The sequence below is a fragment of the Simochromis diagramma genome, unplaced genomic scaffold, assembly GCF_900408965.1.
Source record: "Simochromis diagramma unplaced genomic scaffold, fSimDia1.1 OVJJ01000216.1, whole genome shotgun sequence".
Classification (NCBI taxonomy): Eukaryota; Metazoa; Chordata; class Actinopteri; order Cichliformes; family Cichlidae; genus Simochromis; species Simochromis diagramma.
The window spans coordinates 3,074,150-3,098,833 of record NW_024386883.1 but is presented as its reverse complement, the minus strand read 5'-3'; the positions used below and the strand labels follow the sequence as shown (position 1 = coordinate 3,098,833).

Sequence of the window (24,684 nt, the reverse complement as noted above, 5' to 3'; positions counted from 1 at the left end):
CCATTTGGTATCTCTCTGCAGTGCTGCGGGGTGATGGATTCAAGATATGAATTATGATTAGGTAATTTCGAGGCCAGGAAATAAGAAAAGCTCCCGTTCGTGCTTTATTTTTCCAAGACAAATACTGTTTGGTTGGAATACAGTGAATGAAAAAATAAACCCCTTTTTCAGATTTTTTCATCACACATGTATATTAGACGCTAGTACTTACCCTTTGACTAGCTCCACCACAATGAAGTCACTTCCATCTCCTGAGTTGTAAAGGATCAGCCCGTCGGGGCTAGTGGTCTTGAACTGAAAGAAGAGGTGCATGGAGGCGTAGGCCTGTAGAGTGGAAAAAGCCAAGTAGCTGGCCTGCGTTAGGAAAGTTACAGGATTGGCAACAATGTGCCTCATGCCAAACCGAGCATTCAGCTCGCAGTAGGAGATGTCTCCATTCTTGCACTGGTCCAAATAGAGCATCCCATTGAAGGAGAGGGCTTGCAAATGTCCGATGAAGTTGGAAGGCACCACAGAGATGAAACGGCGCTCGCTCATGATCCCCGTCTCGATGTTGTTGAACTCCAGGCGGGTGTGGGCGCCGGTCATGTGGCCTAAGTAACAAAGCATTCTTTTTCAACTGAAAAGCATTTCAGTATCTGTGCCTTTTTTCTACTATAGCCACTTCCTCCCTACTATACCTTCCACAGTCACGTTGTCTACAGAGAGCTGCAAGTTCTTCCCACGCCGTACCACTTTCACTGTGTGCCACTCGTTGTCATTCAGCTTCTCGCCTACAAGGAGTATCTCTGGTCCCTTGCCTAAGAGGAAGAAAGCGTCAAGTGACAATCATACCACATGAGCTCAGCGTACAAGCCTTCGACACAAAGCACTCAACATTTGAAGCACTCTCAGGGTGCATGCATTCATTTACTTATCACTCACACACAAAGCCACAAACCAGCAAGCAATAATTTGCATTTATTCAATACGCAATAATATGGGAAATGAGACAAAGAAACAGCTACAAAAGAGCCCATTCAAATCCGAATGTTTAAAATGTACTGCATGACACAGCTGCGCGTTCTCTGTGTAGGGTCATTTGGGTGATGTCTGTTGGTGGAAACATGTTGGGGCCATGCAGTATCTGGAGCCCTGTCTCAAACACGGAGCTTTAAGTTCCTGAATTTCTGCACTATCCTGAGCCTTTTTCAGTGGTTTCAAAATAGGTCACAGTGCAGAAGCTTGCCACTGCAGCACCGTCATCCCAAATCAGTGCCTATGCAACAGGCCGACACGGCAGTTCAAAGGAGTTCTGACATCGCTTGGGAAACTAATTGGCCATGCCTAAGCTGACTGCGCCTTTAGGGGTTTGTCTGTCTAATTGAGCTCAGGGTGCAGGAGAATTACAGGGGACGTACAGAGGGCAATAAATGGAAAACATCAACTGGTTTCCGAACACTTCACTGTTTCATCCTCAGGGAAATAAAATGGTGACTGGAGACTTTGTCCAGAGCTGCATATCAAGTGTCTTCACAGCACACTGCATCATTTCACCGTCACCCTGCTGAATATTGACTACGTACACCAGAAAGATCAATCTCATCAAATCCCGCTCGCTGTATATTTGATGGCTTCGCTTAGATAATGAAAAACACACAACTTGCTGGATTCACGTCCAACACAAAAAACCCGAGAAATGTTTATCTTGTAAGTGACTATCATGATAGCAGAGGTACAGACGAGATTTGCTGTAATGAAAGTGGCAACAGAGGAATGCAAGACAGTACGGACTATTCGGCTTATCTGTGTTTCTGCATGGGGACCTCGCCTGCTATCTAATGTCAGCATATGAAGCCAAACACAATAATATCAAAATAGAACAACAAAGTCAAATTTCTTGCAAGCACAAAACAAGAATTTCTAAATATTTTACACATAAAATTCTGTTTATATCATTAATACAATTGGATAGATCAAGACCCAAAGTGGTGATACTACAAGTGCAATACTGAACATGGTTTCAATCATATCATCATTTTAAAATTACACTCAGGCCACTCTTCTTGTTGTTGCAGTTGCCCTACATCTGTTGCTGTTGTGCACATTTGCACAACATCGTGTTAGTTCCGAGAAATCGCTTAGGGGTGAACTAAAGTCTGGGCATCCTTCACAAACAGTGTTAAATGCAATTAGAGGGGCTATGCACACATTCATTAAGTATGTAAAACAGTACAGGTACAACCAGTAATGACTATTTTTCTAGCAAGAACAATTTCTCTTTGTCTGTTGTTTGCACTGGGATGTATTTCGACAGCACAACTACCCAGTTACAATACAATACAATACAACTTTATTCCAGAGGTTTTAATCAGCTGAGGGTGACACAATAAATAACAGCATGCAAGCCCATGCTGTAGCGAGTTATCGATCAAAAAGGGAGGCCTGCCCTGGAGCTTACCCTGCTCTGTCACCTTTTATGACTGTAATGGGGAGGACTGCTTACTGAACTGAGCGTTATGTTCAACACGAGATCTCAAGACCTGTCGCTAACAATCGAGGCCATCTGAAAAATGTAAACAGGGCAGAGAGCAAAGGCCTCGCCCCCCGTCCCTCTCCCAACTTATTTTTAAGCAACTGGAGGAGTCCCCCCCCCCCTGCTGGCCATTTTAAAGAATGCAGCTTTAATTTGTGCTAATTTACAACTCAGCGTAAAGTACTTTTGCACACCTCACAGTTCAAAATTAATCCTGGTTCTTCTGATACTGGGTGTTGGTACAGCATCTTAGTTCATACTGTCTGAAACAACTTTAAGATGATCCTACTTTTAACCCATCTTTTATAAACACAAAGCATCCACAGAATAAGGGCAATGGCATCAGTGGTCCTGGCCCCTTATTGAAATCCAATAGTGTGGTTGCTATAGCAGTGAGGTGGGATGTTAGCTCATATAGCTTGATTATGGATACAGTTTAAAAATGAACGATGAATGAATGATCCATGGGTGTGGAGTCAGAAAGAAGCTTACCGGTTCACTGCAGCGAATAGTTTAAATAGTTGCAGCAGGGTAAGTAATGTATATAACAATAAATAATGAATGCTGTCTCTCAATGCTTTTAAATAAAGAAACAGCATTTTAAATGTATATTTTATGATAGAAAGAGTTATCTGTAACCCTGCAGAGTGGATCAAAATGGTGGAATAGAAAAGTGTATTCACCACAGACATCTGATTGTAAACCCTTTGAAATCGGTCTGCCTTTCAAAAGCTTGAAAGAAAGGTCCATATTGTCCATTCTGATCCCCAGCTGTATTTGAGTGATGCTTTCAATAATAACTTCAAAGGCTCGGTGGAGTTATACAGGTCAGACTCATGAGTGAACTGAGACTATGGCTGCAGGATTTGCGTCTTAATAAAAAGCAAATTTGTCGAACAAATGCCTCATTTCAAAAGTGTGCGCACCACGCTTTCCCAGACTCCATATAATTAATCAAGAACACTGCAGCAACATTTGTTCTTACAGCGATTACCCTCCCACTGTGTATCCAGTTGTGGACAGTTTCCAAGCAGCTGTTGCAGATGGGCTTTCCTCCCAGATTCCTTTGGAAGTAAGCTACATTTGAAAGACACCTTGCCTGAGAAATTCCGATTTCTCAGGCAATTCCGATTTGCCTGAGAAATAATTTGCCTGCAGTCAAGTTAGAAGGTAATCCATCAAAGCGGGGAAAACAAATGTATTTAAAAAAGTACATAACCCAAACTGTACGATAGCGCTGTTTTTGGTGATTAGTGTCTTAATAATTTAAGCAGGTAGTTCTGCAGTTTAAAACTCTGTGTACATCTTGTAATATTGAATAACCATTAGGAAGCCATTCATTGCCACATGTGCCCAGTTAAGCTATTTTAGAGGCAACTGATGCAGGATACAAGCAGTTTAATGAATACAGAAGACACAAATAAAGTGGACAATGCACAATGTTATAATGCCATCTGCTGGTAGAGAAGGAGAATTTCCAGGGCAGATATCTGATGAAGATAATAGATAGGCAGGCAATGCTCAATGCATTTTTCTCTGCTAAGCTTTCTTTGCATAAGGTTTCATCTGTATATTTTCCACTGAGTGCAACAAATCATTTAAAGTGGATATAAACCGCTTTTATGCAGGTGAGTCACTGAGATAGCACACAGGCACCTAGTTTCCATTCAACCATCCACACACATAAAAACACACACACAAACACACATAAATGCACACATTTTACTCACCTCGCACAGAGAAAAACAATATAATTGATTCAATATAACGAGCAGTTCAATAATTTCATACATGTGCAGTAAATCTGTGTACAACTGTATTGTAAAAGCTGTTAAAACCTGCACCTAACTGACTGCGGGTTATCGATTCTTTACTTACCTGGGATTCACTGTCAAATATATTTGAGAGTTACACAAAGAGTTGTCTTTATCAGAGTATCTACCTCTCGTGATTTTAAATGCATAATAATTGGCAATAGGGCGGCTTTTCTGCGAATCGTTTTCTAACACGAACACCGAGAGGTTTTTATTCTGAAGTATCAAAGAATTATTCATACATGAGGGGTGGGAACAAGCTTTCAGTCCGCACTCAATTATAGTGATAACTTTTATAAGCATTCATAAGCCTCCTCTGTATACGATGATCTAAATCAGAGAGCCGCTCACCTCTCCACCGGCAATAGCGTTTATCTGTTTCTCACACCGCTGTAGTCTGAACCCAAACTTAAATTGCCTGTCTATCGGGTGAGAGCAACAATCTGCATCATAAATTCCAGCATCACTGCGGTGCGACCTGAACTCCCGCTCCACTTCACAAGAGCAGAGAAAAACCAGCAAATCTATTCCGTTAATCCAGGGGAAAATCTTACTTTCAGTATTCATTTTCCTTTGGGTCAGCTGAATTATTAAAAGACCCTGTAGCTTCATGGAAATGTTTTTTTTTCTTCTTTTTGGATAGATTCTCATCTTTATTGCCATTTTTTAGCTTATGTTTTCAGTTCATTTTCAACATTTATTTCATTTATTGCCCTGTACTTTATGGCAAACAGTCAACGATGTGCAATCAAAACGTTTATTGATGAAAAAGCAATCTGTTAATCTGTTAATGAGGCATTGGTAATCAGAGTAAAAGGAGATGGGGTATTGAAAAGATATTTAAACATGGAACATGTTTCGTGGCAGTTAGTCTAATAAAAAGGTGTCCAGAGCTGCGAATTGTCTGCACCAATCTGTATCTATTTTTACACATTTTAGCCAAAACAAGTCATTGATTTTCCGAAGCTCTGCTATTGATCTGATTTCATTCTAACCTTTAAGTTTATCTCAGCTCTGTCACTGCAGTCTGATTACTCCTAATAAAGCAGTTGTTTTTTTTCCCCTAAAATGAAATTGAGACACTGATTTTCCCACTAAAGACAATTACGGGTTATATTTTAACTGCACCCAATTATCAGCTATGTGAGCAAATTAGTCAGAGGCAGATGAATGGCAGACTCATTGGCAGCCCAACAGCAGACTATTGTATGTCAAAAATAGCTACATATGATTACAGCATCATTACACTGAAAATGTGTCTAATTTGAATTGGTAGATTTCATGACAACAGGATCCCAATTATATTCAACTGTACAGCTGCGTGCCACAGTGAAGTCTCACTCATGTTCTTATCTTTATACTGATGCTTGTGAGGAAGATAACAGCAACAGTAAACAAAGACAATTGTGTGGCAGAATAAATGAATTATATTCTCTTTCATGTGGGAGCGGAGGCACAGAGCATGTTCCTAAATCATGGTACAGTAAATAAAATCATAATCATAGGAGACACTTACTGAGATTACAGCCTATCCTGATACATTCTGGTGAGAGAGAGAGTGAGATGGTGAGATTAAAAGAAAAAAAAAAGAGAGAACAGCACAAGAGGAGATCATTTCACATCCTTCAAGGTACATTCTGCAGACAATTCAGTGCTTTTCAGAGCCCACCATCCGGGGACAGCCTGAAGAGTCTAAACCGCCACCTTCCTCTCTGAGGAAGAAAAAAGGAACGGTGAGTGAAAGGAAAAAAAAAATTCCCAGCATGTGTCTGGCACCGCTGGAAATACAAGACACCCGGTCAAAGTTGGGATCAATGAGAGTTTTATGGACAATAAAAGTAGAGGTGCAGTGAAGTTATTTTTAGCATCCATACCGGTTCTGCTACGACTGCTTACGTTAAGAATCGGCAGGATTTATCTGTTTCAGATAACACGACTGATCGCTCCACCTACATCTGCTTTGGGGTAATTCGGCAAACTCACACTGCTGTGAGGAAAATTGTCAGATAACAAAATTGGAAAATGAAACTCGTATTAGATTTGAGTGTCTCACGAGGAGATAATTATGCTGATTTTAACATGAGAAACATGAAAACCTTGTAAAATTTCTCTGAGAATAGGCACAGTGACTTTACTGCAGAGAACAGGTGGCTACTGAACAATAAACAGTCACAGACGTCACTGAGGCTGAATTTGCAGTCAGCGACAAGTAACCTGTACACCATTGAGATATATGATCAGGAAATAGTTGTTGAAGCTAGGTTAAGAGCAGAAGTGATGATCAAGCTTCATGCCAAGAAAGAGTACTTCAGAGGCAATCTTTGCTTTGAGAGTGTTGATGAAGAAGCATAGAGATGGTCATAAGGAATTGCACTGCATCTTTCAGGATCTAGCATATGATATGATACGGTAGAAAGTATATGTTAGGGTGCCAAGAGTGGAGGTGTGGTACTGCAAGGGGAAAACAGGAGCGGGAGAGAAATTTCAGAAGGTGGTGCAGGACATGTATGAGGACAGTGGTGAGGTGTGCAACTGATGTGACAGATGGGTTTCTAAGGTGGGGGTAGGATTATATCAGGGATCACCTCTGAGGCCCTTGTTGATTGTAATGGTAACTTGGTAACTTCGATGTTCACAGATAACACTGTGATCTGTAGTGAGAGTAGGGTGCAGGTGGAAAAGAGCCTGGGGGGGTGGAGGTATGCTCTGGAGAGAAGAGTAATGAAAGTCAGTAGAACAGAATAAACGAAGAAAGAATAAATGTGAGTGAGTGAGAGAGGGGTAATGGTGAAGAAGCAAGGAGTAAAGATATCAAGGTGTATGAGTGTCTGAGGCCAACTATTCATAGAAACACTAAACAAGGGAGGTCAAGAAAAGAGAGTGGATGGAGACCAGTATCAGGCGTGATTTGTGACAGAATATGAGCAGCATGAGTGAAAGGGAAGGTTTGCAAGACGATAGTGAGACCTGCTATGGTGTGTGGTTTAGAGACGGTGGCACTGACAATAAAAGACAGGAGGTTGAGCTGGAGGTGGCTGAGCTGAAGATGCTATTTTCATCAGGAGTGACCAGGATGGACAGTATTAGAAATGAGTATATGAGGGAGACAGTTCAAGTCGAGAAGCAAAAGTTAGAGAGGCTAGGTTGAGATGGTTTGGACGTGTGCAGAGGAGGGACAGTGGATTGGACAAAAGTTGTTAAATATGGAGCTGGCAGGAGGGAGGAAAAAGAGGAAGACAACAAAGGTTGTGTGACAGAGGATGGGGTGAGACGGAGGCAGTGGGGACCCCTAAAGGGAGCAGCTTAAAGAAGAAGAGCCTGTGCAATCTAATATATGAGAGGTTAATCAACTAGTAGTCTGTAGATGTAATACATTATAAGTATATTCTTCATGACTGTGTTTTTTTTATGCACAAATTATTGTCGTTTATTAAATCTGGTAGGCTAATGCACCTCTACTGAAAAAGCCCAACTCTCGATCCATCTTCAGCTCAAATTGCTGTTTGTCCTGCAGGCTTGACGGTAATATATTTTCCGAGTTACACACAGAGGAAAAGTGGCGATTTGCACAACCTGCAGCCTCAATGATAGTTACACCGTGAAAAAAGTGACAACAGCACAAATGTAATGCTTTGCCAACATTTTCTCATATCTACAACAGTGACTATCTTCTCAATCCAGCTGAAATGTTCACATTTTTGGCCTCAAAATGGGCTCACCCACACATCATTTGCATGTTCTGAATAATGAAACCAATTTAACCAACTGTGGTTCAATATGTCGGTGTAAGTTATGTGGCTGCAGAGTGCTCTCAGGCTGTCAACCATCACAGAGCAGTGGATACAGACAGCCAGAGACCAGAGTGACTTTCTGCTGCGGATGTGTGTCTGCATGTGTGCGTGCGCGTGAGTGCGTGTGTCTGTACGGCCATCGCTGGTACTCTCTGTTCAGTGAAGCGGCTCTAAACTGGAAAGGCCAGTAAATGTGAGGGGAAGGAACTACAATGGACACATCTACAATGTGAGCAGTGTAAGCGGTAATATTTCAGCGTAATGACGGATCAGGTCTCTGACTGCCTTCTCCTTGAACTGCAGACAAGCCATTGAAGGGCTGAAAGAGCCGAGACGGTCAGGTGGGACCTGACCAAGGGATGAACTGAAAGAGTGAGAGAGTGAAAGAGAGAGAGAGAGGCAGAGAAAGACAGAGAGAGAAAGATAAGGCAGAATATACATACACATATACAGTAGCCTAAAAAGTCACTAATCCCTTGTTTTTCCACAGCTTTTTGTATTTTGTTCTGCATTTTATGTGCATTGTCTTTAGAGCACAAAACTATACATTTTCTCCCTTTCTTTCCTTTCTGCCTCTGCAGTATAAGGTATTCAATAAAGACATAACCTTGAAACATATTTTAACGTCTACTTCAAAGCAAAGTTTAGACAACTGTGACGTCTCGTTATATTGACGCTTTAGCTCGTATTGTGTGTAAACACAATGGCACTTGCATATCATACCATTTTTCTCTCTATATAGTCTTGTCTGTATCTGAAGACAAACAAATATTCAGCAGGTTATAATATGCATCTTTTTTGACGTTATTTGGAATGTTTCTTTAAAATTTCCTGGTTTAAGGAAATCAAAGCAGAGCTGGCAAAAAAGAACGCTGACAAGGATATCCCCTAATGACATCACATTATGCTACTTTTTAATTTAAAGTGATAATTCGTTATTTAATTAATTCATTTTCACTTAGACCCAGCTGCTCTTTCTAAAATTGACAGAACCACTGCAGGCCTCTGAAATAAATTATAGGAGCATGCAAAACAACCAGGGGTGTGTGCTTTACTCTTCTTTTTTTTTTAGGCCACTGTATATACTGTGTATGCAGATGGGGATGAGAGAGCCTCAGACAAAACAAATACACAGAGGTATCTGTCTAAGTAACGCGGCCTAAAAGTTCAAGAGGGATTACAGTATGTGCTCATATTTGCCGCAGCAGCATTACCCAGGTTCACAGTGAGTTTCACTCTGCCTCCATCCAGCTCCAAGCGCAAGGTGTCTGCAGACTGCTGGGAGGTGGTGGCCATCAGCAGTCCATAGGCCCTCTGGGACATAAAGCGCAGAGACACGTCCTCGGCCTCTGTGTGCAGCGTCCTCGGCAGTACCACTTTTAGATACATGCTGCCGTCATAGCTCACCATGGTGGCCTCTGCAGATTTAGGAATTGGATTTGACCAAAAACGGGAGAGAAAAAAAGTGTTAGCAGACATCCAGAGGGAATCGCAGCGTGAAATTAAAAACACGAAGAGGCATTTATGGAACTAAACCTAAATTTGGTCTGAGATTATTTTGGGTGCGACATGATATCCTTTTAGATTGCAGTTTTCATCTGCCGCACCAGATGGCAGAAAAAGCCTGGAGCAAACAGAGAGAGTGGCGAGATTGCAGGCGCAATCAAATTTCTGAAGGATTTATTCCCAACACAGCGCAATAGAAGGGGGATTTTCATTCCTCATACTATTAGCTGCCAATGGAGCTGCGTAATTTGGCCTCTCTGTGAGGAAGTTATCTGCACGGTGAATGCAGAGTGATTCAGGCCGAATCACTCTGCTGAAGAACCACTGCATTTCTGATGAAATACTCATAGCACTGGTAACCTCGTGATACTGACAATCCACTAATGAATCGCTCTACTGTAGGTAAATACCGCAATTTGCTGTTGAATGGCTCACATTAAAAACAGCATCATTTTCCATAATACTGTCACTGTCACCAGGTTGGTTTGTATATTTGGAGAGTTATTCTGGATTGAGAGCATGCCTCTCATTTGAATAGAGATGGCATTAGGCAGTATGATCATAATGTAACTGCAAATGAAATTCTTATTGTTTAGGAAGCTTGAGCACTAAGTCCTTTTGATAATGAAATTTGTCTATAGCTACATTGTTTCTATATTTACAGAGACTTTTAAGCCACTACACACCTAACTTAATAAATAAAATACTAGCCAAGTGTGCTAAAAGCTTTTCAGCACCTTTAAAAAGAAAAAAAAAACCCACACATTTATCTTCCCCATCTACTGCCATCCTTCTTAGATACTCTTACCCTTCTCGCAGCTGGGGCCTAGGTACCCAGTACTGTTGCAGTCACAAATATGGCGATTCCAGCCCTCTCTGCAGTATCCACCATTGGCACATGTGTCTCTGGTACACCTGACGTGAGTCTCCCTGGTGCAGAAGCTGCTGACACCTGTGGCGCTTTGAATTTCTGCCAGCCTCCGGAGGTTACGGCTCTGTCCATCAATGAACAGGTCCCTCACACAGCCCACGTAGCCGAGGCCGAGGGACGCCGTCCATACCTCAGGGGGCAGCATGAGGTTTTGACGATCCTCTGGCAAACCTCCAAGATACATGTCCCCATCCAGATCAAGGATCTCACTGCCTTCATTAGCAGAAAAAGGGATGCTCTGGCTGTTCACTGAAATAAAACCTGCGGGCCAGGCATTAAGTGTGAGTCAACTTGCACTTACACAGGTTTTTTTTTGTTGCAGAAAAGGAAGACAGGTGTGTGCGTGGGTTGTGCTGAATCAAAGGCAAGAACAAACTGCGAGATTGAGGAAGTGGGCACCAGGCTGCTTGTCTTAAAAAAAAAGTGAATATAATAAAAATGCACTATGTGTCCTTGGGAGATTATTTTGCTTTTGGGCAAAAGCAAAAACCAAAACTTGATCTGTAAAAGTGACGACCTGTAAATTTGGGACCCTTGAGAAGAAATGGATTTTATTTATAGAAACGTGAGGCCAAAATAGAAGAAGTGCAATCTCGTCTTCCACATACGCACCGCACTAATAAGTCAGGCAATTCCTAATTTGAGTTGGGCGACTGTGTAATTGGCCACTTGTTAAATAGGTTAACACAAATTTAAAAATGTCACATGTAGATTATAGCGACTAAAAATATAATTGTAATTAAAAGCTAATATGCATGCATGTTTCACCGCAGTGAATAAAAAACAGGAGCGTGCCAGAGTGACTGTATCCACGCTGACATATGGCGATTTCACAGCTTATAACCCTTTATAGTCTGCTCCACAGCTAAAACTAGAGAAACACGGCAGCAGAAGCAGACAGAAGGCGTACCCCGCTTTCACAGAAACACAACACTGACTTACCATTGCGCCCTTTTCTCTGGAAGTCCACATGGCACCACTCGCCATCATTGAGCCTCTTGCTACTGGCTTTCATCTTGATGCTGCCAGAGCCCATATCCATGACGAGGAAGAGAAATCCGTCGAGCAGCTCGATGGCAAAGAAGTCGGCCCGGGGCTTCCTATCAGGCTGCGTGCCCTGCAGGCTGCCATGGCTGAACAGCATAAGGCCGCTGGGCTCTGTGGTGCGGAAGTCGAAAGATATGGACCCCGTTTTCTTTGTGTTCCACCTGGGCAATGTCAAGTAGGCAGACGGCGTGTCGAAGGTGACCGGCTCCAGGGCTTCCACATCCTCGCAGCTGAATATCAGGTCACCATGGATACTGATCTTGGGGTCTCGCTGTTCAGCCAGCCGTGACAGCTCGAGTCTAAACTCATTATTCTTGTAGACCACCTAATAAATGAGAGAGATGTCGTGGTGAGATGACAGCTGGAAAAGCGGAATGAATTTAGTGCAAAGGTTGAATATTAGTCATCAATAAACACGACAATCAATAGGACACAGCAGCCGACAACACGGTGAATCATTCCTGAACCCGGAGCTGAGACAGAAAGCACTTTAGTGATTTTACATTTGAGTGCATTTATTCTGCAGGATTTCAGGTAGATCATAAAAATATTTTAATTACCAACAAATTATGAGGAGATTATCACGAGACAACAAGAAGGCAGCAGGTGTTAAACCGCTTGTGAAATTGCAAAAAAAAAAAGGAAAAAAAAGAAAATACATTTAGATTTAGATGCAAATGCTTATATTTTAGACATTTAACTGGCTCATTTAGGAATGCACAATGTGTCTGACATAATCATCTTAAATTCAGAGCGGAGGAACAGGAGGAGGAACACTGCACCCACACGATGGCAAACAATTTGGTGTATTTATACCGAGGTAAACTGAAAGAGATCAAGTCAAGGCAGAGATGGTGAGTGGGAGAGAGGCGGCCTTGACCCTTTACAAGCTCAGTGCGAAATTTATTATTTAAAATGGGTAAATTTAGTAAACATGCACTCGTGATCTGCAGAACAGTCGTTAAAAAAATAAATAAATCCGATTTTGCACTCCGGCATGAATAAATGTACATGAGAAACTCATTTGCCTTTGAGGAATATTTTGCTGGTGATTTAATATTTTAGTGAAATTCCAAAACAACCTTTTGTACATATATTTACTTGCATATACAAGACTCCAGATAGACAATGCCTGTTTTCAACATAAAGCATACTGGGAGAGAATGCCTTGCGCAGGCTTCTTTGTCTTGTTGTTGTATTTTCTGCTTTCATTCTGGCTTCATCAATATGCACAGTAGGAAACCGCGGTCCTTGTCTCATTTTGTATCAGTTGTAAGTCACCCCGAGCCCACTGTTATCTGCCACATCACTCTGCAACCAGTCACTGCCTGAGGTGACACACCACACAGCACAGAGGACTAACAGCAGAGCTGAGAGGCAATTTGAGCCAATATCACACTTCACACTGCCTCAGTGTGACTAATTAAGCAGTGAAATCAGATGGCGAAACTGACCATCGAGAAATGAGTGTAACAAGCAATTTTAAAATGGGAAGACAGTCAATCAAGGCAGTCACTTACACAAAGAGGGAACAGCGTGTTTTCAGTAAACAACCAACAACACCAGCGAAAACGCACAGATGGCTACAAAAAGACACTGTGACCTCTGCAGGGCTATTATATAAGCCAAAGGACAAAGCAAGAAGCGGAATCCTATTTCACCAATTCAGATGCTTGTTGTTTGTGACATGGATTACAGAGTATCCCAAAACACAAGAAATAAAGCCCTTTAGTGCCAACCGGCAAAGTCCCTGTGTCATTTATGTTCAAAAAGTACAGCATAACAAACTGTGAGAACGAGGACCTTCTCTTCTCCCAACAGCCGTGTGAAGACGTTCTCCATAACCAAATTGGGTGCAATCTGTGAAGCATTAAAGTACACGTAGCTAATGGTTAGGCATGCGATATCTGGAAGGTACACGCACGGCAGCATAATAAAACGACATAGCGGCAACTTTGAAAAACAAATTCATCTCTGCCTGCTGGTTGTGACATTCATCTGAATGTTTCTCCTGCACTGATGAACCTGATGGCCTCTCCTCAGCAGCTCTCATATCTACTATCCTGAAACATGTAGGGAGATTAGTCATTGCCTACGCTGTCTACATTCAGTGAAATAAGACAGAAAAAAACGAGTATTTTCCTCACTGTTCACTTTTTTCCCCCACGCGGACCAAGAGGAATACAATATGTGCCGCATGTATTTGTGAATACCTTCTACTCACCACAGAGCTTTGATTTTTTACTTCATCACCAAACTCAAGCGCTCGCTTATGGACTGACACATCTCAGATTTCTTGGCAGGCCGATCCAGTTATGACCAGCTCTGCCTGTGTCACCGCTCACACTCATTATCGGGGTTTGTCAACCCTTCTTCATGACTCTTTATCGCGTCACACTCTTCCCGCATGCCTACAGTGTGACTGTGTGACTACACACAGAAGTAGTAGGTCTAAACACCATCACCAGTCACACCGCCCACAGAGCGGAGGTTGCAGCATTGGCAGCGGTGCTGGGACAATAACCTGTCCATAAATAACATCTCCTTTTCGTTTTAGTAGATGCAAACTGCATAGTAATGATGTAGATGGTGCACTTAAAATCAGTCAGTGGAAATACTTTTGGCAGGTTTAAATATTTATGTTATGAGGTTTATTAAAAAATGATTATATGTTTGTTATTGTTTGTTTACACATGGCTTTATTAATAAATCTGTCTGTTTTAGTGTTGAATTTATAGGAAAATGTATATATATATATATCTATATGCAAACTGTGTTGACGTTATGACTAAAAATGAATAACAGCCTTGATTTAAAAATAAAAACTGCTGGCAGCTCTCTGAGACTGTACTTAGGCAGTAATTGTGCTTAAATGTCGAGCTAGAATATTCAGAAAAATTTGTATGAATGCCCCTCGGAAAATTAAACCCAGCGCTGGTGGGGTGGAGGTGAGGGGGTCGGGTGGGGGCCAAGACAGGAGAGTGGAAGATGCTCAGATTTCCATTTCAAGTGACTGGGATGGACATTTATTGCTATTATTAAGAGCATTAGGAATGCATTAAGGAAATTTTAGTGGGATCTGTTGTTTCTTATTATTGTTCATTGTGAGAAGACAAAATAAACAATAATAAATATAACTGACATACTATTCTAATTTGAATCTAGGGTGCTGTCTGTGTATATGAGAAACGTGACGCATTTAACACAAATAGAGCACTAACATCGCATTCGCAGGAGGATTACCAAATGAAGGTAATAACAGGAAAATCAAATGAATTGTGATTTAAAATACATTTTGTTCAAAAAACATTAGATGTTAATAATCTCTGTATGTGCGACCCACATGCGGCCCACCTGTCAAGGAGGAGATAGAGACAAGGAATGCATACATGCTACAAGGTCATTATAGTAAAATGAATAATTCTGGGAATAAAGTCCAAATTTTTGGAAAAACCTGAAGTACTATTTTGACTTTAATCTCAAAATTAAGAATAATTAAATCAAAATAGAGCCTTCTAGTGTGTTTATTTTTCTTAAAGTCTCTAATATTCCATTGGTATAATATGGCTTAGACTGAGCTCAGGTTTGGACATATGCAGGGGAGGGATGGTGGATATACTGGATGTGGAATACAAAGGATGTGGAATATGGAGCTGCCAAGCAGGAGGGAAAGAGGAAGACTCAGGGAATATTCCTGGATGTAGTGAAGGAGGTTGTTGTGACAGAGGAGGATGTTAGGGATAAGGTGAGATGGAGGCAGATGATCCGCAGTAGCGACCCTTAAAGGGAGACTTTGAACATTAAGGAATATTTATGACCAAGTTACTGATGTCATACACAAAAACCTGGTGAAAGCAAAATATCTGGGCTAACAAACTTGCCCATTTATACACCGTATATTCATTTCGATATAAAATGTTTATTTATTTTTTGACCATGGTATTACATAGAATTACCTAAATTACTTAAAATGTATTGTTGCATGTTGTTTCAACAGGCAGTAACACACATTGATTGTAACATCCATGTTGTTTCCACAAGACTTGAACGCACTGAGGTCAGAAGAACAAACTCTGACTCAGGAAATAGGACTAATCCAGGGAACATGTAAATGCAAGGTTTAGCACAGGGTTGCCTTGATCAAAACACTCATTCATACATAAATACCTTAATAAATTAGTACTTCATACAAAAACCCAAAGCATACAGGAATTATTTTGCAGGTATTTGGTAAAAACAGACAAAGAAGTGGACAATTTAAATTCTGACCGGCAACGAAAAGTCCACAGATTACTAAAGTCATCTAAATTTATCTTGTGAGTGGGTGGGCTCGATTAACTGTAGCTAAATTCACAACAATCCAGCTAGGCAGTCGATACTACTCGCTTAAAAACCACAAACCTCATAACGGCAACATCAGGATAAGAATGATCCTTTTTGGGGGAACCACAGATCACTGTCCAGTTCCTGTTGTGACATTTAAACTAGACCAGTGCACAGTAATCACAGCATATTACAACTGTAAAAATCACAGATATCTCTAACTTCTTTCTGTATGCAACATCTGATTGAACTTTAAAACTTGAACTTCCATATTTTGCCTCACAAAATCCAATTAATCAAAATATTATCTGAAGATTTCATTTCTCCACTACACCAGCTGGCTGCTTTGTTATTAGCAGTTGACAATTTAAGCAGTTTTTTCAACCGGATCCCAAAAAGAAAATGTGAAACCGAAGCACGAAGAAATCTTCATGTTAGTTTAAGCAGGCCAGCACTGATGAACAAGAGCATACCCGACAATAATCAGTCCTTAATCTACTTGTACCAAGACAGTAAGACAGTCCTTCTGACTGCCAAGCACTCACACTTAATGAAGCCGCTGCTCGTTATGCTCCGACCTGGCGCTGCTGTTATTAGCTTAGTCACGTTATTTCCACTCTATTTGCCTTGTGCATTATGTGTAACCTATATCTAAGTGATGTGTCTGCTCTGTCCTTGGTGCATTGTTCTCCCTGCTGAATCCAGAGAAGCTGGATTTAATGGGGATCAGGACAGGCGGCTAGAAAGAGTTTATAAGCAATTACGGAATAAATGGTCTTATATTGTGTGACGTCAGTGTCTCTGACAGAAGTAAACTCAGCTGTATGAGCTGGGGTATTAACCCCGAAGAAAATCGGCCTCCCTGACGTCTGTGTGACTTTTAAATATCAGACTGCTGCCTGTTTAATCACGTCTCCTCCTAACTCTCTTTGGGTAAGGGGAAAGCATTTCTCTTATTTTAAGGCTCACAGCACATCAGTTGCTTTTTTTATGAGACGGCTCAGTTCATTAAAAATTTGTGAGACCTGGCTGAAATTGGGCATTAACCCATAATTTGCTGCTTTACCTAAACATCTAGTACCAAGTACATGATCTTTACTCGCTTGCTGAAGATAATCAATGTGACAGGTGCAGGTCAGACTTAAAGCACTTAAAAAATGCAGAAGAGGGGATGAAAACCAGCTCCAAACTGTGTTTCAGGAATGAACATGAGATGCATCTGTTTCTTATGCATATCAGTGCTACATTCTCAAAGGGGTTCCCACAGGAATCTATAAATGCATATGCTCTGCACAGCACAACCTACCAGCTGAAAGTTTCTCCTTCAAACACCCTACAACAGGAGAATCAATATCAGTGCGAGGGGTAATTTTCTATACGCAGAACATGCTCTGCTTAAAGGGTTGCGCTACCTAAGGAGGGTCGGATAGTATTTCCAGTTTGCTGCCGAAGCTGAGGTCAAGCTGTACTCACATCTTTCAGACAGCCCATGAAGTTGTTGCTGACCGGGGAGCCTGGCAGGTCAGCTGTGTTTAGGCTGCCCCCTATGTAGAAGAGATCATCAGAGCCCAGCATGGTGTTGTCCTCCTGGGTGTAGCCAGTGGTGGTGAGAATCCCGTCCACCAAAATCGTCACCTACAGGGATAAAAATCCCGGCACGTTAGGAAAATAAAATCCAAGATTTTTAAACCAAGTGGAAAGAACCGGCCTAATTATTTCATGCTTCATTTCTTGATTTGAAATAAGCATGTCGTAATGTTGGCTCTTGAAGGCAATTACAAGAACAGCTTTGAAAGGTTCACTAATCTCAACTGATCCCCATTTCTGATAAACCAGCATGATCGTAGCGAAGTCAACGTATGATAAATGTGGGCTCCGCTGATATTTTGGCTCCAAAGCAATTTGCGATGCTACAGTTAATTTGAGATTAAAGGTAACAGGATGGCAAGCTACATTTACTCCAATATTGGCACCATCAAAGCAAGAGATTTCTCCTATCAATGTCATCAGTAAACAGGGAAGAAAACGAATGACTGAACAGGGATATAGAAGTAAAAATGATATGCTTGTTGCCATGACAATAAGCCTACAGTAACAAGTATTTCTGCACAAATGTAACAGCTCCCACTTAGGGGTAATAAGTGAAAACAATTACCATTTCTTTTGTTGGGAGCATTATTCCATTTCATTTCAGGAAATTCTACAGTAGAAAGCAATTTCTTTGTATATTGCACTGCATATAATAAATATCATAAAATGCATAAACAAACAAAATAAAGTGTTGAGCATGCATGGTCACAGATTCAGTTAATTGTTCCGATGTCTCATGCTACACACAATAATCCTGAGTGGAAGGACACTGTGCATAAAATCCTTCAGTCAGATCATTAGCTTGGAAAATACCACAGATCATGCAATGTTTTCACATAGGGAGAGGATGCAAAGAGCAAAAGCCAGTACAAATCTCTATCCACTAGCTTCAGGTTATACTTGTAGGCGATCAGTCAGCAGGGCAAAATCAAAAAACAATACCCAAACAACCTAGGAAAACAGAATAAAAAATTAAGGATCAACAAGAGTAGAGTAAGGCAAAGGATTCACAACATGAATAAATGGCTATAATGCATTGCTACAAATGAGTTCAATGATGATCTGTAATGTACTACTAGAGGGTGTAATTAGCTAACTGGGAACAGGTGGTGCAGAAAACTGGTGGGAAGGAAACAAAGTGTGGAAGGAAAACTAAGAACCAAGGATTACAAAAAGCTAAAAGGAAAAAAAACAGGAAATGAGAGAGATGAGAGAGAGGGAACTATTTCCCAAATTCTCAAGTAAACACCCACAGGGGAAAATAAGCATTATAAAATGTGGAATCATTTCTAGCTTCGCTTAAAAAATCATTTAAAATGTTTGACTTGTGACCCTTGCATCTCGAGAATGAGTTAACTATGTAAAAAGAACCATGTCTATTTTTATGAATATCATAAGAGGATGAGAGACAGCATGGTATGTTTAGGCGTCAGGTCAATAAAACGAGGTTCTGCCTTTCCATTTGCTGCTACTGGCAGGTATTGATTTCTATCTATCTGGTACTGAAGCCTTGGGTATCTTTGCCTCGGACCTTGGACAACGAGAAGGCTTGACTGAGGGTTGATGAAACTGCACATGAAGAAATTTCAGAAAAATGTGTTTCATGTCTGGGAAGTGATTGATCTTGCTTTCTTGTTCACTCCAAAATGTCTACAGAAGCATGGCCGATGTCTAAGATGGTGGTGACACCCACCTACTTTACTGGCATTTGAATATCTGAGGTGAGGGATCGGTGCGTTCAAAGGTAATTACTGATTTAGGTCATTATTAATTAGAAGAACACACTGGGAGAATATACAGGCTCCAGACCTGGATGGCACACTTTGAAGCTGACCTTTTGTCATTAATTTTGCCAGCATTTCGACATCGCCGGTGTTATGTAGTGCTTATTAAATGGTAATATATATTTATGACTGTCAGTGTAGCTCAGGAGGTTTTCAAAAGAGTATTCATGAGGTACAACAACAGATAATCAGCAAGCATGTTAGTGAGTTCTGTGTTCTGAGCATGCCAGTAAATAGGTGGATGCATCGATAACAAGGGTTGAAAGGCAGAGAAAATGAGCACCAACGAGTTTGCCCAAAACAGACGACACAAAAGGCAGATGGAGAGAGAGAGATAGTAATAAGAGGAATTCTAGAGTGAAAAGCACCACCGGATCTAATAAAATGTTTCCACCGGCACTCTCGTGGGAGTTACAGTTCCTCCTATCTACATGTCAGTGAGCTAACTTATCTGAGGGGAAAGCAATTTACACAGGGATCAAATGCATGCCTGAAAGCATAAGTGACGTTGTAAGCATCGGATTGCCGCTCTTCTGGAAGCCAGGCTAAGGAAATAGAAGTGGAGGAGGATGCACGTTTATATGCAGGTTAACGTGACAGGTTTAGAATATATTGGCGATGATGAGATGGTTAGATACAAAATGAGTTCTTCTTTAGAAAAGAAATCTAACATTTATATGCACTGCATGAGTCCCACTCATCTTAGGGAATATATTTAGTCTGGTTATAGTTCAAGTAAATTTACAGAGCGATCGCTTTGTGGGGAACAGAAATGCTAGCGCCGCCTTTCCCTTTAGAAGCTCAGCTTTCTTAGGGTTTCAGTATTGTACTGAACTCAGTTAGCTAAGATAATGGTAACAGCGACATTAATGCCATTGTCCAATGTATCTGACTAATACAGAGCATACTGGAGCATATTGGTCAGATATGTGAGAGCACAAATTAGGGTGGATGCACTCTTAGCTTACGCTTAGCTTAAAGTGAAGACAACAGATTAGCTGGAGAAACATAACTGACAGCTAAATAAACATAAACACAGCTAGAAGAGAGTGAATGATCATTATATTATCTGTCACTGCTCTGTGTGTAAATACACTGAACTGCTACTTCATTAGGCGCAGCCATTCATCTGCTCGTCAATGAATGGCTACAGTAACAAGTGTTAATAAGTTGCAGCCAATCATATGGTAGCAACTCAGTGCATTCAGGCATGTAGACATGGTCAAGATGACCTGCTAAAGTTCAAACTGAGCACCAGAATGGGGAAGTAAAGGTGATTTAAGTGACCGAATGTAGCATGCCTGTTGGTGCCAGATGGGCTGGTCAGAAAATGGACCTACTTTTGTGTCTTGGGTTTACCAAGAAGGATTAGAAAAAGAAAAAACAACTCTGAGTGCATGCCAAAGCTTGAAGCAGAGGGCTACAGCAGCAGAAGACGACCACACCTGTGCCTTAGCTTTCAGCTAAGAACAGGAAAACAAAGCTCAACAAAAGTGGACAATAGAAGATTGGAAAAATCTTGCCCAGTCTGATGACTCTGCTGTCTACTGCAACATTTAGATGGTAGGATCAGACAAACAACATGAAAACATAGATCCATCCTGCCATGTATCAATAGTTCAGGCTGCTGGTGGTATAATGATATGAGGAATGTTTTCTTGGCACATTGTTACCCCTTTAGTACTAATTAAGCATCATTTAAACACCACAGCCTACCAGAGCAGCGGTCCCCAACCTTTTTTGCACCACGGACCGGTTTATGCCCGACATTATTTTCACGGACCGGCCTTTAAGGTGTCGCGGATAAATACAACAATATAAAACTAGTACCGGTACCGAAAAAAAAAAAGAAGATTTATTCATAACACACGTGAAAAGACCCAGGAAAACCGAGTTAACGATAAAAACAATAACAAAATAACGCTGAAAACCGATAAAAACCCTGAAAACCATACATTTCACACCTGAGCCTCAACTCTTGCGGCCCGGTACCAAACGACTCACGGGTCGGTACCGGTCCGAGGCCCGGGGGTTGGGGACCGCTGTACCAGAGCATTGTTGCTGACCATGCCTACCCCTTTATGACCACAATGTACCCATCTTCTGATTTGATGCCCAGCAGGAAAATACACTATGTCACAAAGCTCAAATCATCTCAAACTGTTTTTTTAAATATGTCAATGAGTTCACTGTACTCAAATGGCCTCGACGGCGGCAGATCTCAATCCAACGGAGCACCTTTGGGACATGCTGGCACGCGAGATTCGCCTCATGGATGTGCAGCTGACAAAATGAGCTTGTTATCATGTCAATATGGAACAAAATCTCTGAGGAATGTCTCCAGCTGACAAGTTTACAACCACCAAATGAGCACTTTTGCAGTCATTATACTGTTTCTTTCTTCTTCTTTTTTTTACAGGAATTGACGAGCGAGGAGTGGCTCTGACTGTGAAACCCTGTAAGGCCGCTACTTGTCAATCAAAAGGTAATCAGACCAAAATCAAATCTTGCTTTATTTTCTGCCAGCACTTCAAGGGCATTTCCATTCGTCATTAGGACTCCTGACAGTTGTAAACACCTAATTATACTCATCTTATGAATCTTTTTTCTTCTTCACTAGTTTGTCTCTCTGCAGTTTGTTGCTGCAGTTATGAGCAACAAGGTTGTTGCAGTGGTGACAATGCAAAAAAAAAAAAAAGAAAAAGGTAAATTTGTGAGACCTAAAGAAATGAGTAATTATGTGTGGGCTTGTTCCTGCAAGCAACCACTTTACATTACACTCACTCCCACTTATTCAGTGTCCATACAAAAAAAGTGCAGCTGTAAGGTATTATATGAGGAGACTAATAGAATAGCAGAATGATGCAGTCAAAGAAGAATGCCAGTGGGGTAACATTTAATGTAACGGACACATCCTTGCAGTAAATTAGACTGGGAATTCAGTCCCTTGTCCTGACTGCTAATGATATGAAACCTTAAGGCCGAGTTGTACTTGGCTGGAGTACAATAGGTACGGCAGTACATGGTTGGACACGTGCACTGGCTGTATTCATTATTTAAGCTCTGCTTTCTCTCGCAAGTCCCCATATACTGCTGCAATGTTACATCAGTGGCTAAAGCTGCAAAAAATATATTTTTGCACTCTCCGTTCAAGAGTTGGTAATGAACAGGTTCCTGATATCATCACTACTGTGGGACGAATGAATAGGATGAATAATGAGTTAAGTTTTTATTACAAAAAAGGTATTAAAAGTATATAGATGACAATCTTGTGGGTGCAAGAAGGAATCAATTCTCTGAATTAAGAAAAAGAGTGATTTCTAGAAATGCAATCTAGGGGCAATGACCTAATAGACGCTTGCAATATCAGGATAGGGAATGTGGCAGCAGAAGCATTCAACAGAATCCAACACAGTATTTGTTTACTGGCAGTTCACACTGCCGGAGGTTAATAGCGGCCTATCTAAACTCTATTTGCAAAGGACTGCCATTTCCTGCAGCTCATAAGAATCAGATCCAAATCTTTTTTATATTAATAAGCTGAAAGATACACTTTAATTACTGTTACAATACTGTGTACAGTGACTGATTTCTCATTATCTCACACAGATCGCTTGCAGACTGCAATTATATTGACTTCTGCGTAAATACAATCTACACATTTTACAAAAAACTGCAACTTTCTTAAGCAGAATACAAAATCATAAGTAATGGATGTATACACACCTGACGGAGGTTGCGCGTCACACGAACATCATGCCAGATATTGTCATTAAACCTCCCACTGGTTGGTTCCACCAGGGCTTCAAAAGCACCAGAGCCCAGGTTGATGACCAGCCACAGAGCGCCATTCCTCAGAGACAGGTTGACATAGTCAGCTGACTTCCCCGTGTGAAGCAGCAAGGCGTTCCTCTGCAGCGTCCGGAAGGACAGCGTGATCTCGTCCAGGTTACTCTGAATGGGAGTCTGGGATAGGTTGTAGCTGAAGAACTCATTGCCTTTAAAGGTGGCCACTGACTCCTCCTGCCCTGAGAGTCAAAGAGAAACAGCTTAGATAATTGTTCCTCTCATCCAGCTTAACCTTTTACTTATCTACTGGGTGCATTCACTACTTTATTTTGCTAAAATAGAGGAGGCTTGGTGGGTGATATTAGAGGCTAAAATGAGCGGAAAATGCAGCGTGCCGTATTGCTTCGGAAACATTTCACTAAGACCCACTTGAACAGACCATGTGTGTATTTTGTAAAGCTATTGAAACGTTACAAAGTCACTGTACAGTCAGATGAACAAGTGTACATTTTCAGCGTGCTGTTTCCATAGTAAAGTATAAGTCTTTATGTCTTTTTCTTTTTATTAACATATGTAGGGAAAAAAAGGCAGCTATGAAGTGATCCTTACTGACAAGTACTTTCATTGTAGTCAAAGCCTAATGAATTGTATTCATCTTTCATAAGACCGACATAAAAACACACTAGAGCTACAGCATTACACCACATCCTCAGCTGAGAAAGGTCCTGATCAAGACGTGTGCACTTTTTACCATCATTTGAGAAGAATTTGCTAAAAAAATTATTATACAACGACAGCCGCTTTATCCTTTATTCAGCAGGGGTTTTTTTTAAATGCCAATATCAACATGTAAGGCTTGGCTAAACATTTAATTCACACTCACATTCCAGGGAATGTCCGCTAGGTAATGCACACAGTGAAATATACAGAAGGGAACTTCACCAACTGTTCAGAGGGAAGCAGATGGAGCTTGATTAAAGATGTTGTTTTTGTATTTGTCAATGTTTCTTAGAATTCCACATGTTAGCAATTTTTCTCAAGCAACCCCATCAATGTATCCTTGATGGAAAACATCACACGGCACGTAAATAATAAATCATTCTTGACAGCTTACAGCTCATTCAACAGTTATGCTGCTAATACACCTTCCACAAGGTGACAGTTTTGAGTTTGTTTTTTTATTTATTTATTTTTTTTCTCAATTCACGACCTCACAGGCAGCCCTACTGCACACGAAATTAGAAAGAAACACTGAATTTTGTTTCGCTTCATAATTCACGAAGGCCTTCCGTGCACGCACAACCTTTAACCATCAAATTTTAAGTTTAGTTTTTCTGATATTGAACCAAAGTTTTGCTTTGACACAGGGAGTAACACTAACAACTTTACAACACATAGTACTGCTGCTGTCCTTTGCTCTTTATGAGCTACTAAGCAAGCTGTTTCAAGCTAGAAGGATAAGCTGACCCTTTAGTTGATGCTTGTTTGTTTGCACAGCAAATGTCAGCTTTGGTACTCAGGGGCCAATTTAAGGCTGCAGGATGAGCAGTCCTGTTAGTCTGTATTGTTTGTGCAGTGTAGTCGCTCAACTCTT

At 41.0% G+C, this 24,684-nt stretch overlaps 1 protein-coding gene across 9 annotated transcripts in view; it reads right to left on the bottom strand.

The window, feature by feature from the left end:
• Positions 1 to 24,684, bottom strand: part of nrxn2a (neurexin 2a) — a 127,765-nt gene that overhangs the window by 66,836 nt on the left and 36,245 nt on the right. For 5 of the 9 annotated variants that reach the window (XM_040033041.1, XM_040033046.1, XM_040033044.1 and 2 more), the window contains 8 exons: positions 23,028 to 23,329; positions 17,401 to 17,562; positions 11,500 to 11,929; positions 10,435 to 10,818; positions 9,335 to 9,538; positions 5,846 to 5,872; positions 681 to 800; positions 212 to 593 (listed from right to left, as the gene is read on the bottom strand). In XM_040033041.1, the coding sequence (XP_039888975.1) occupies positions 212 to 593; positions 681 to 800; positions 5,846 to 5,872; positions 9,335 to 9,538; positions 10,435 to 10,818; positions 11,500 to 11,929; positions 17,401 to 17,562; positions 23,028 to 23,329 (2,011 nt within the window). The remainder of the gene's footprint in view (positions 1 to 211; positions 594 to 680; positions 801 to 5,845; positions 5,873 to 9,334; positions 9,539 to 10,434; positions 10,819 to 11,499; positions 11,930 to 17,400; positions 17,563 to 23,027; positions 23,330 to 24,684) is intronic. The other 4 variants (XM_040033043.1, XM_040033047.1, XM_040033050.1 and 1 more) reach the window with 1 other exon arrangement.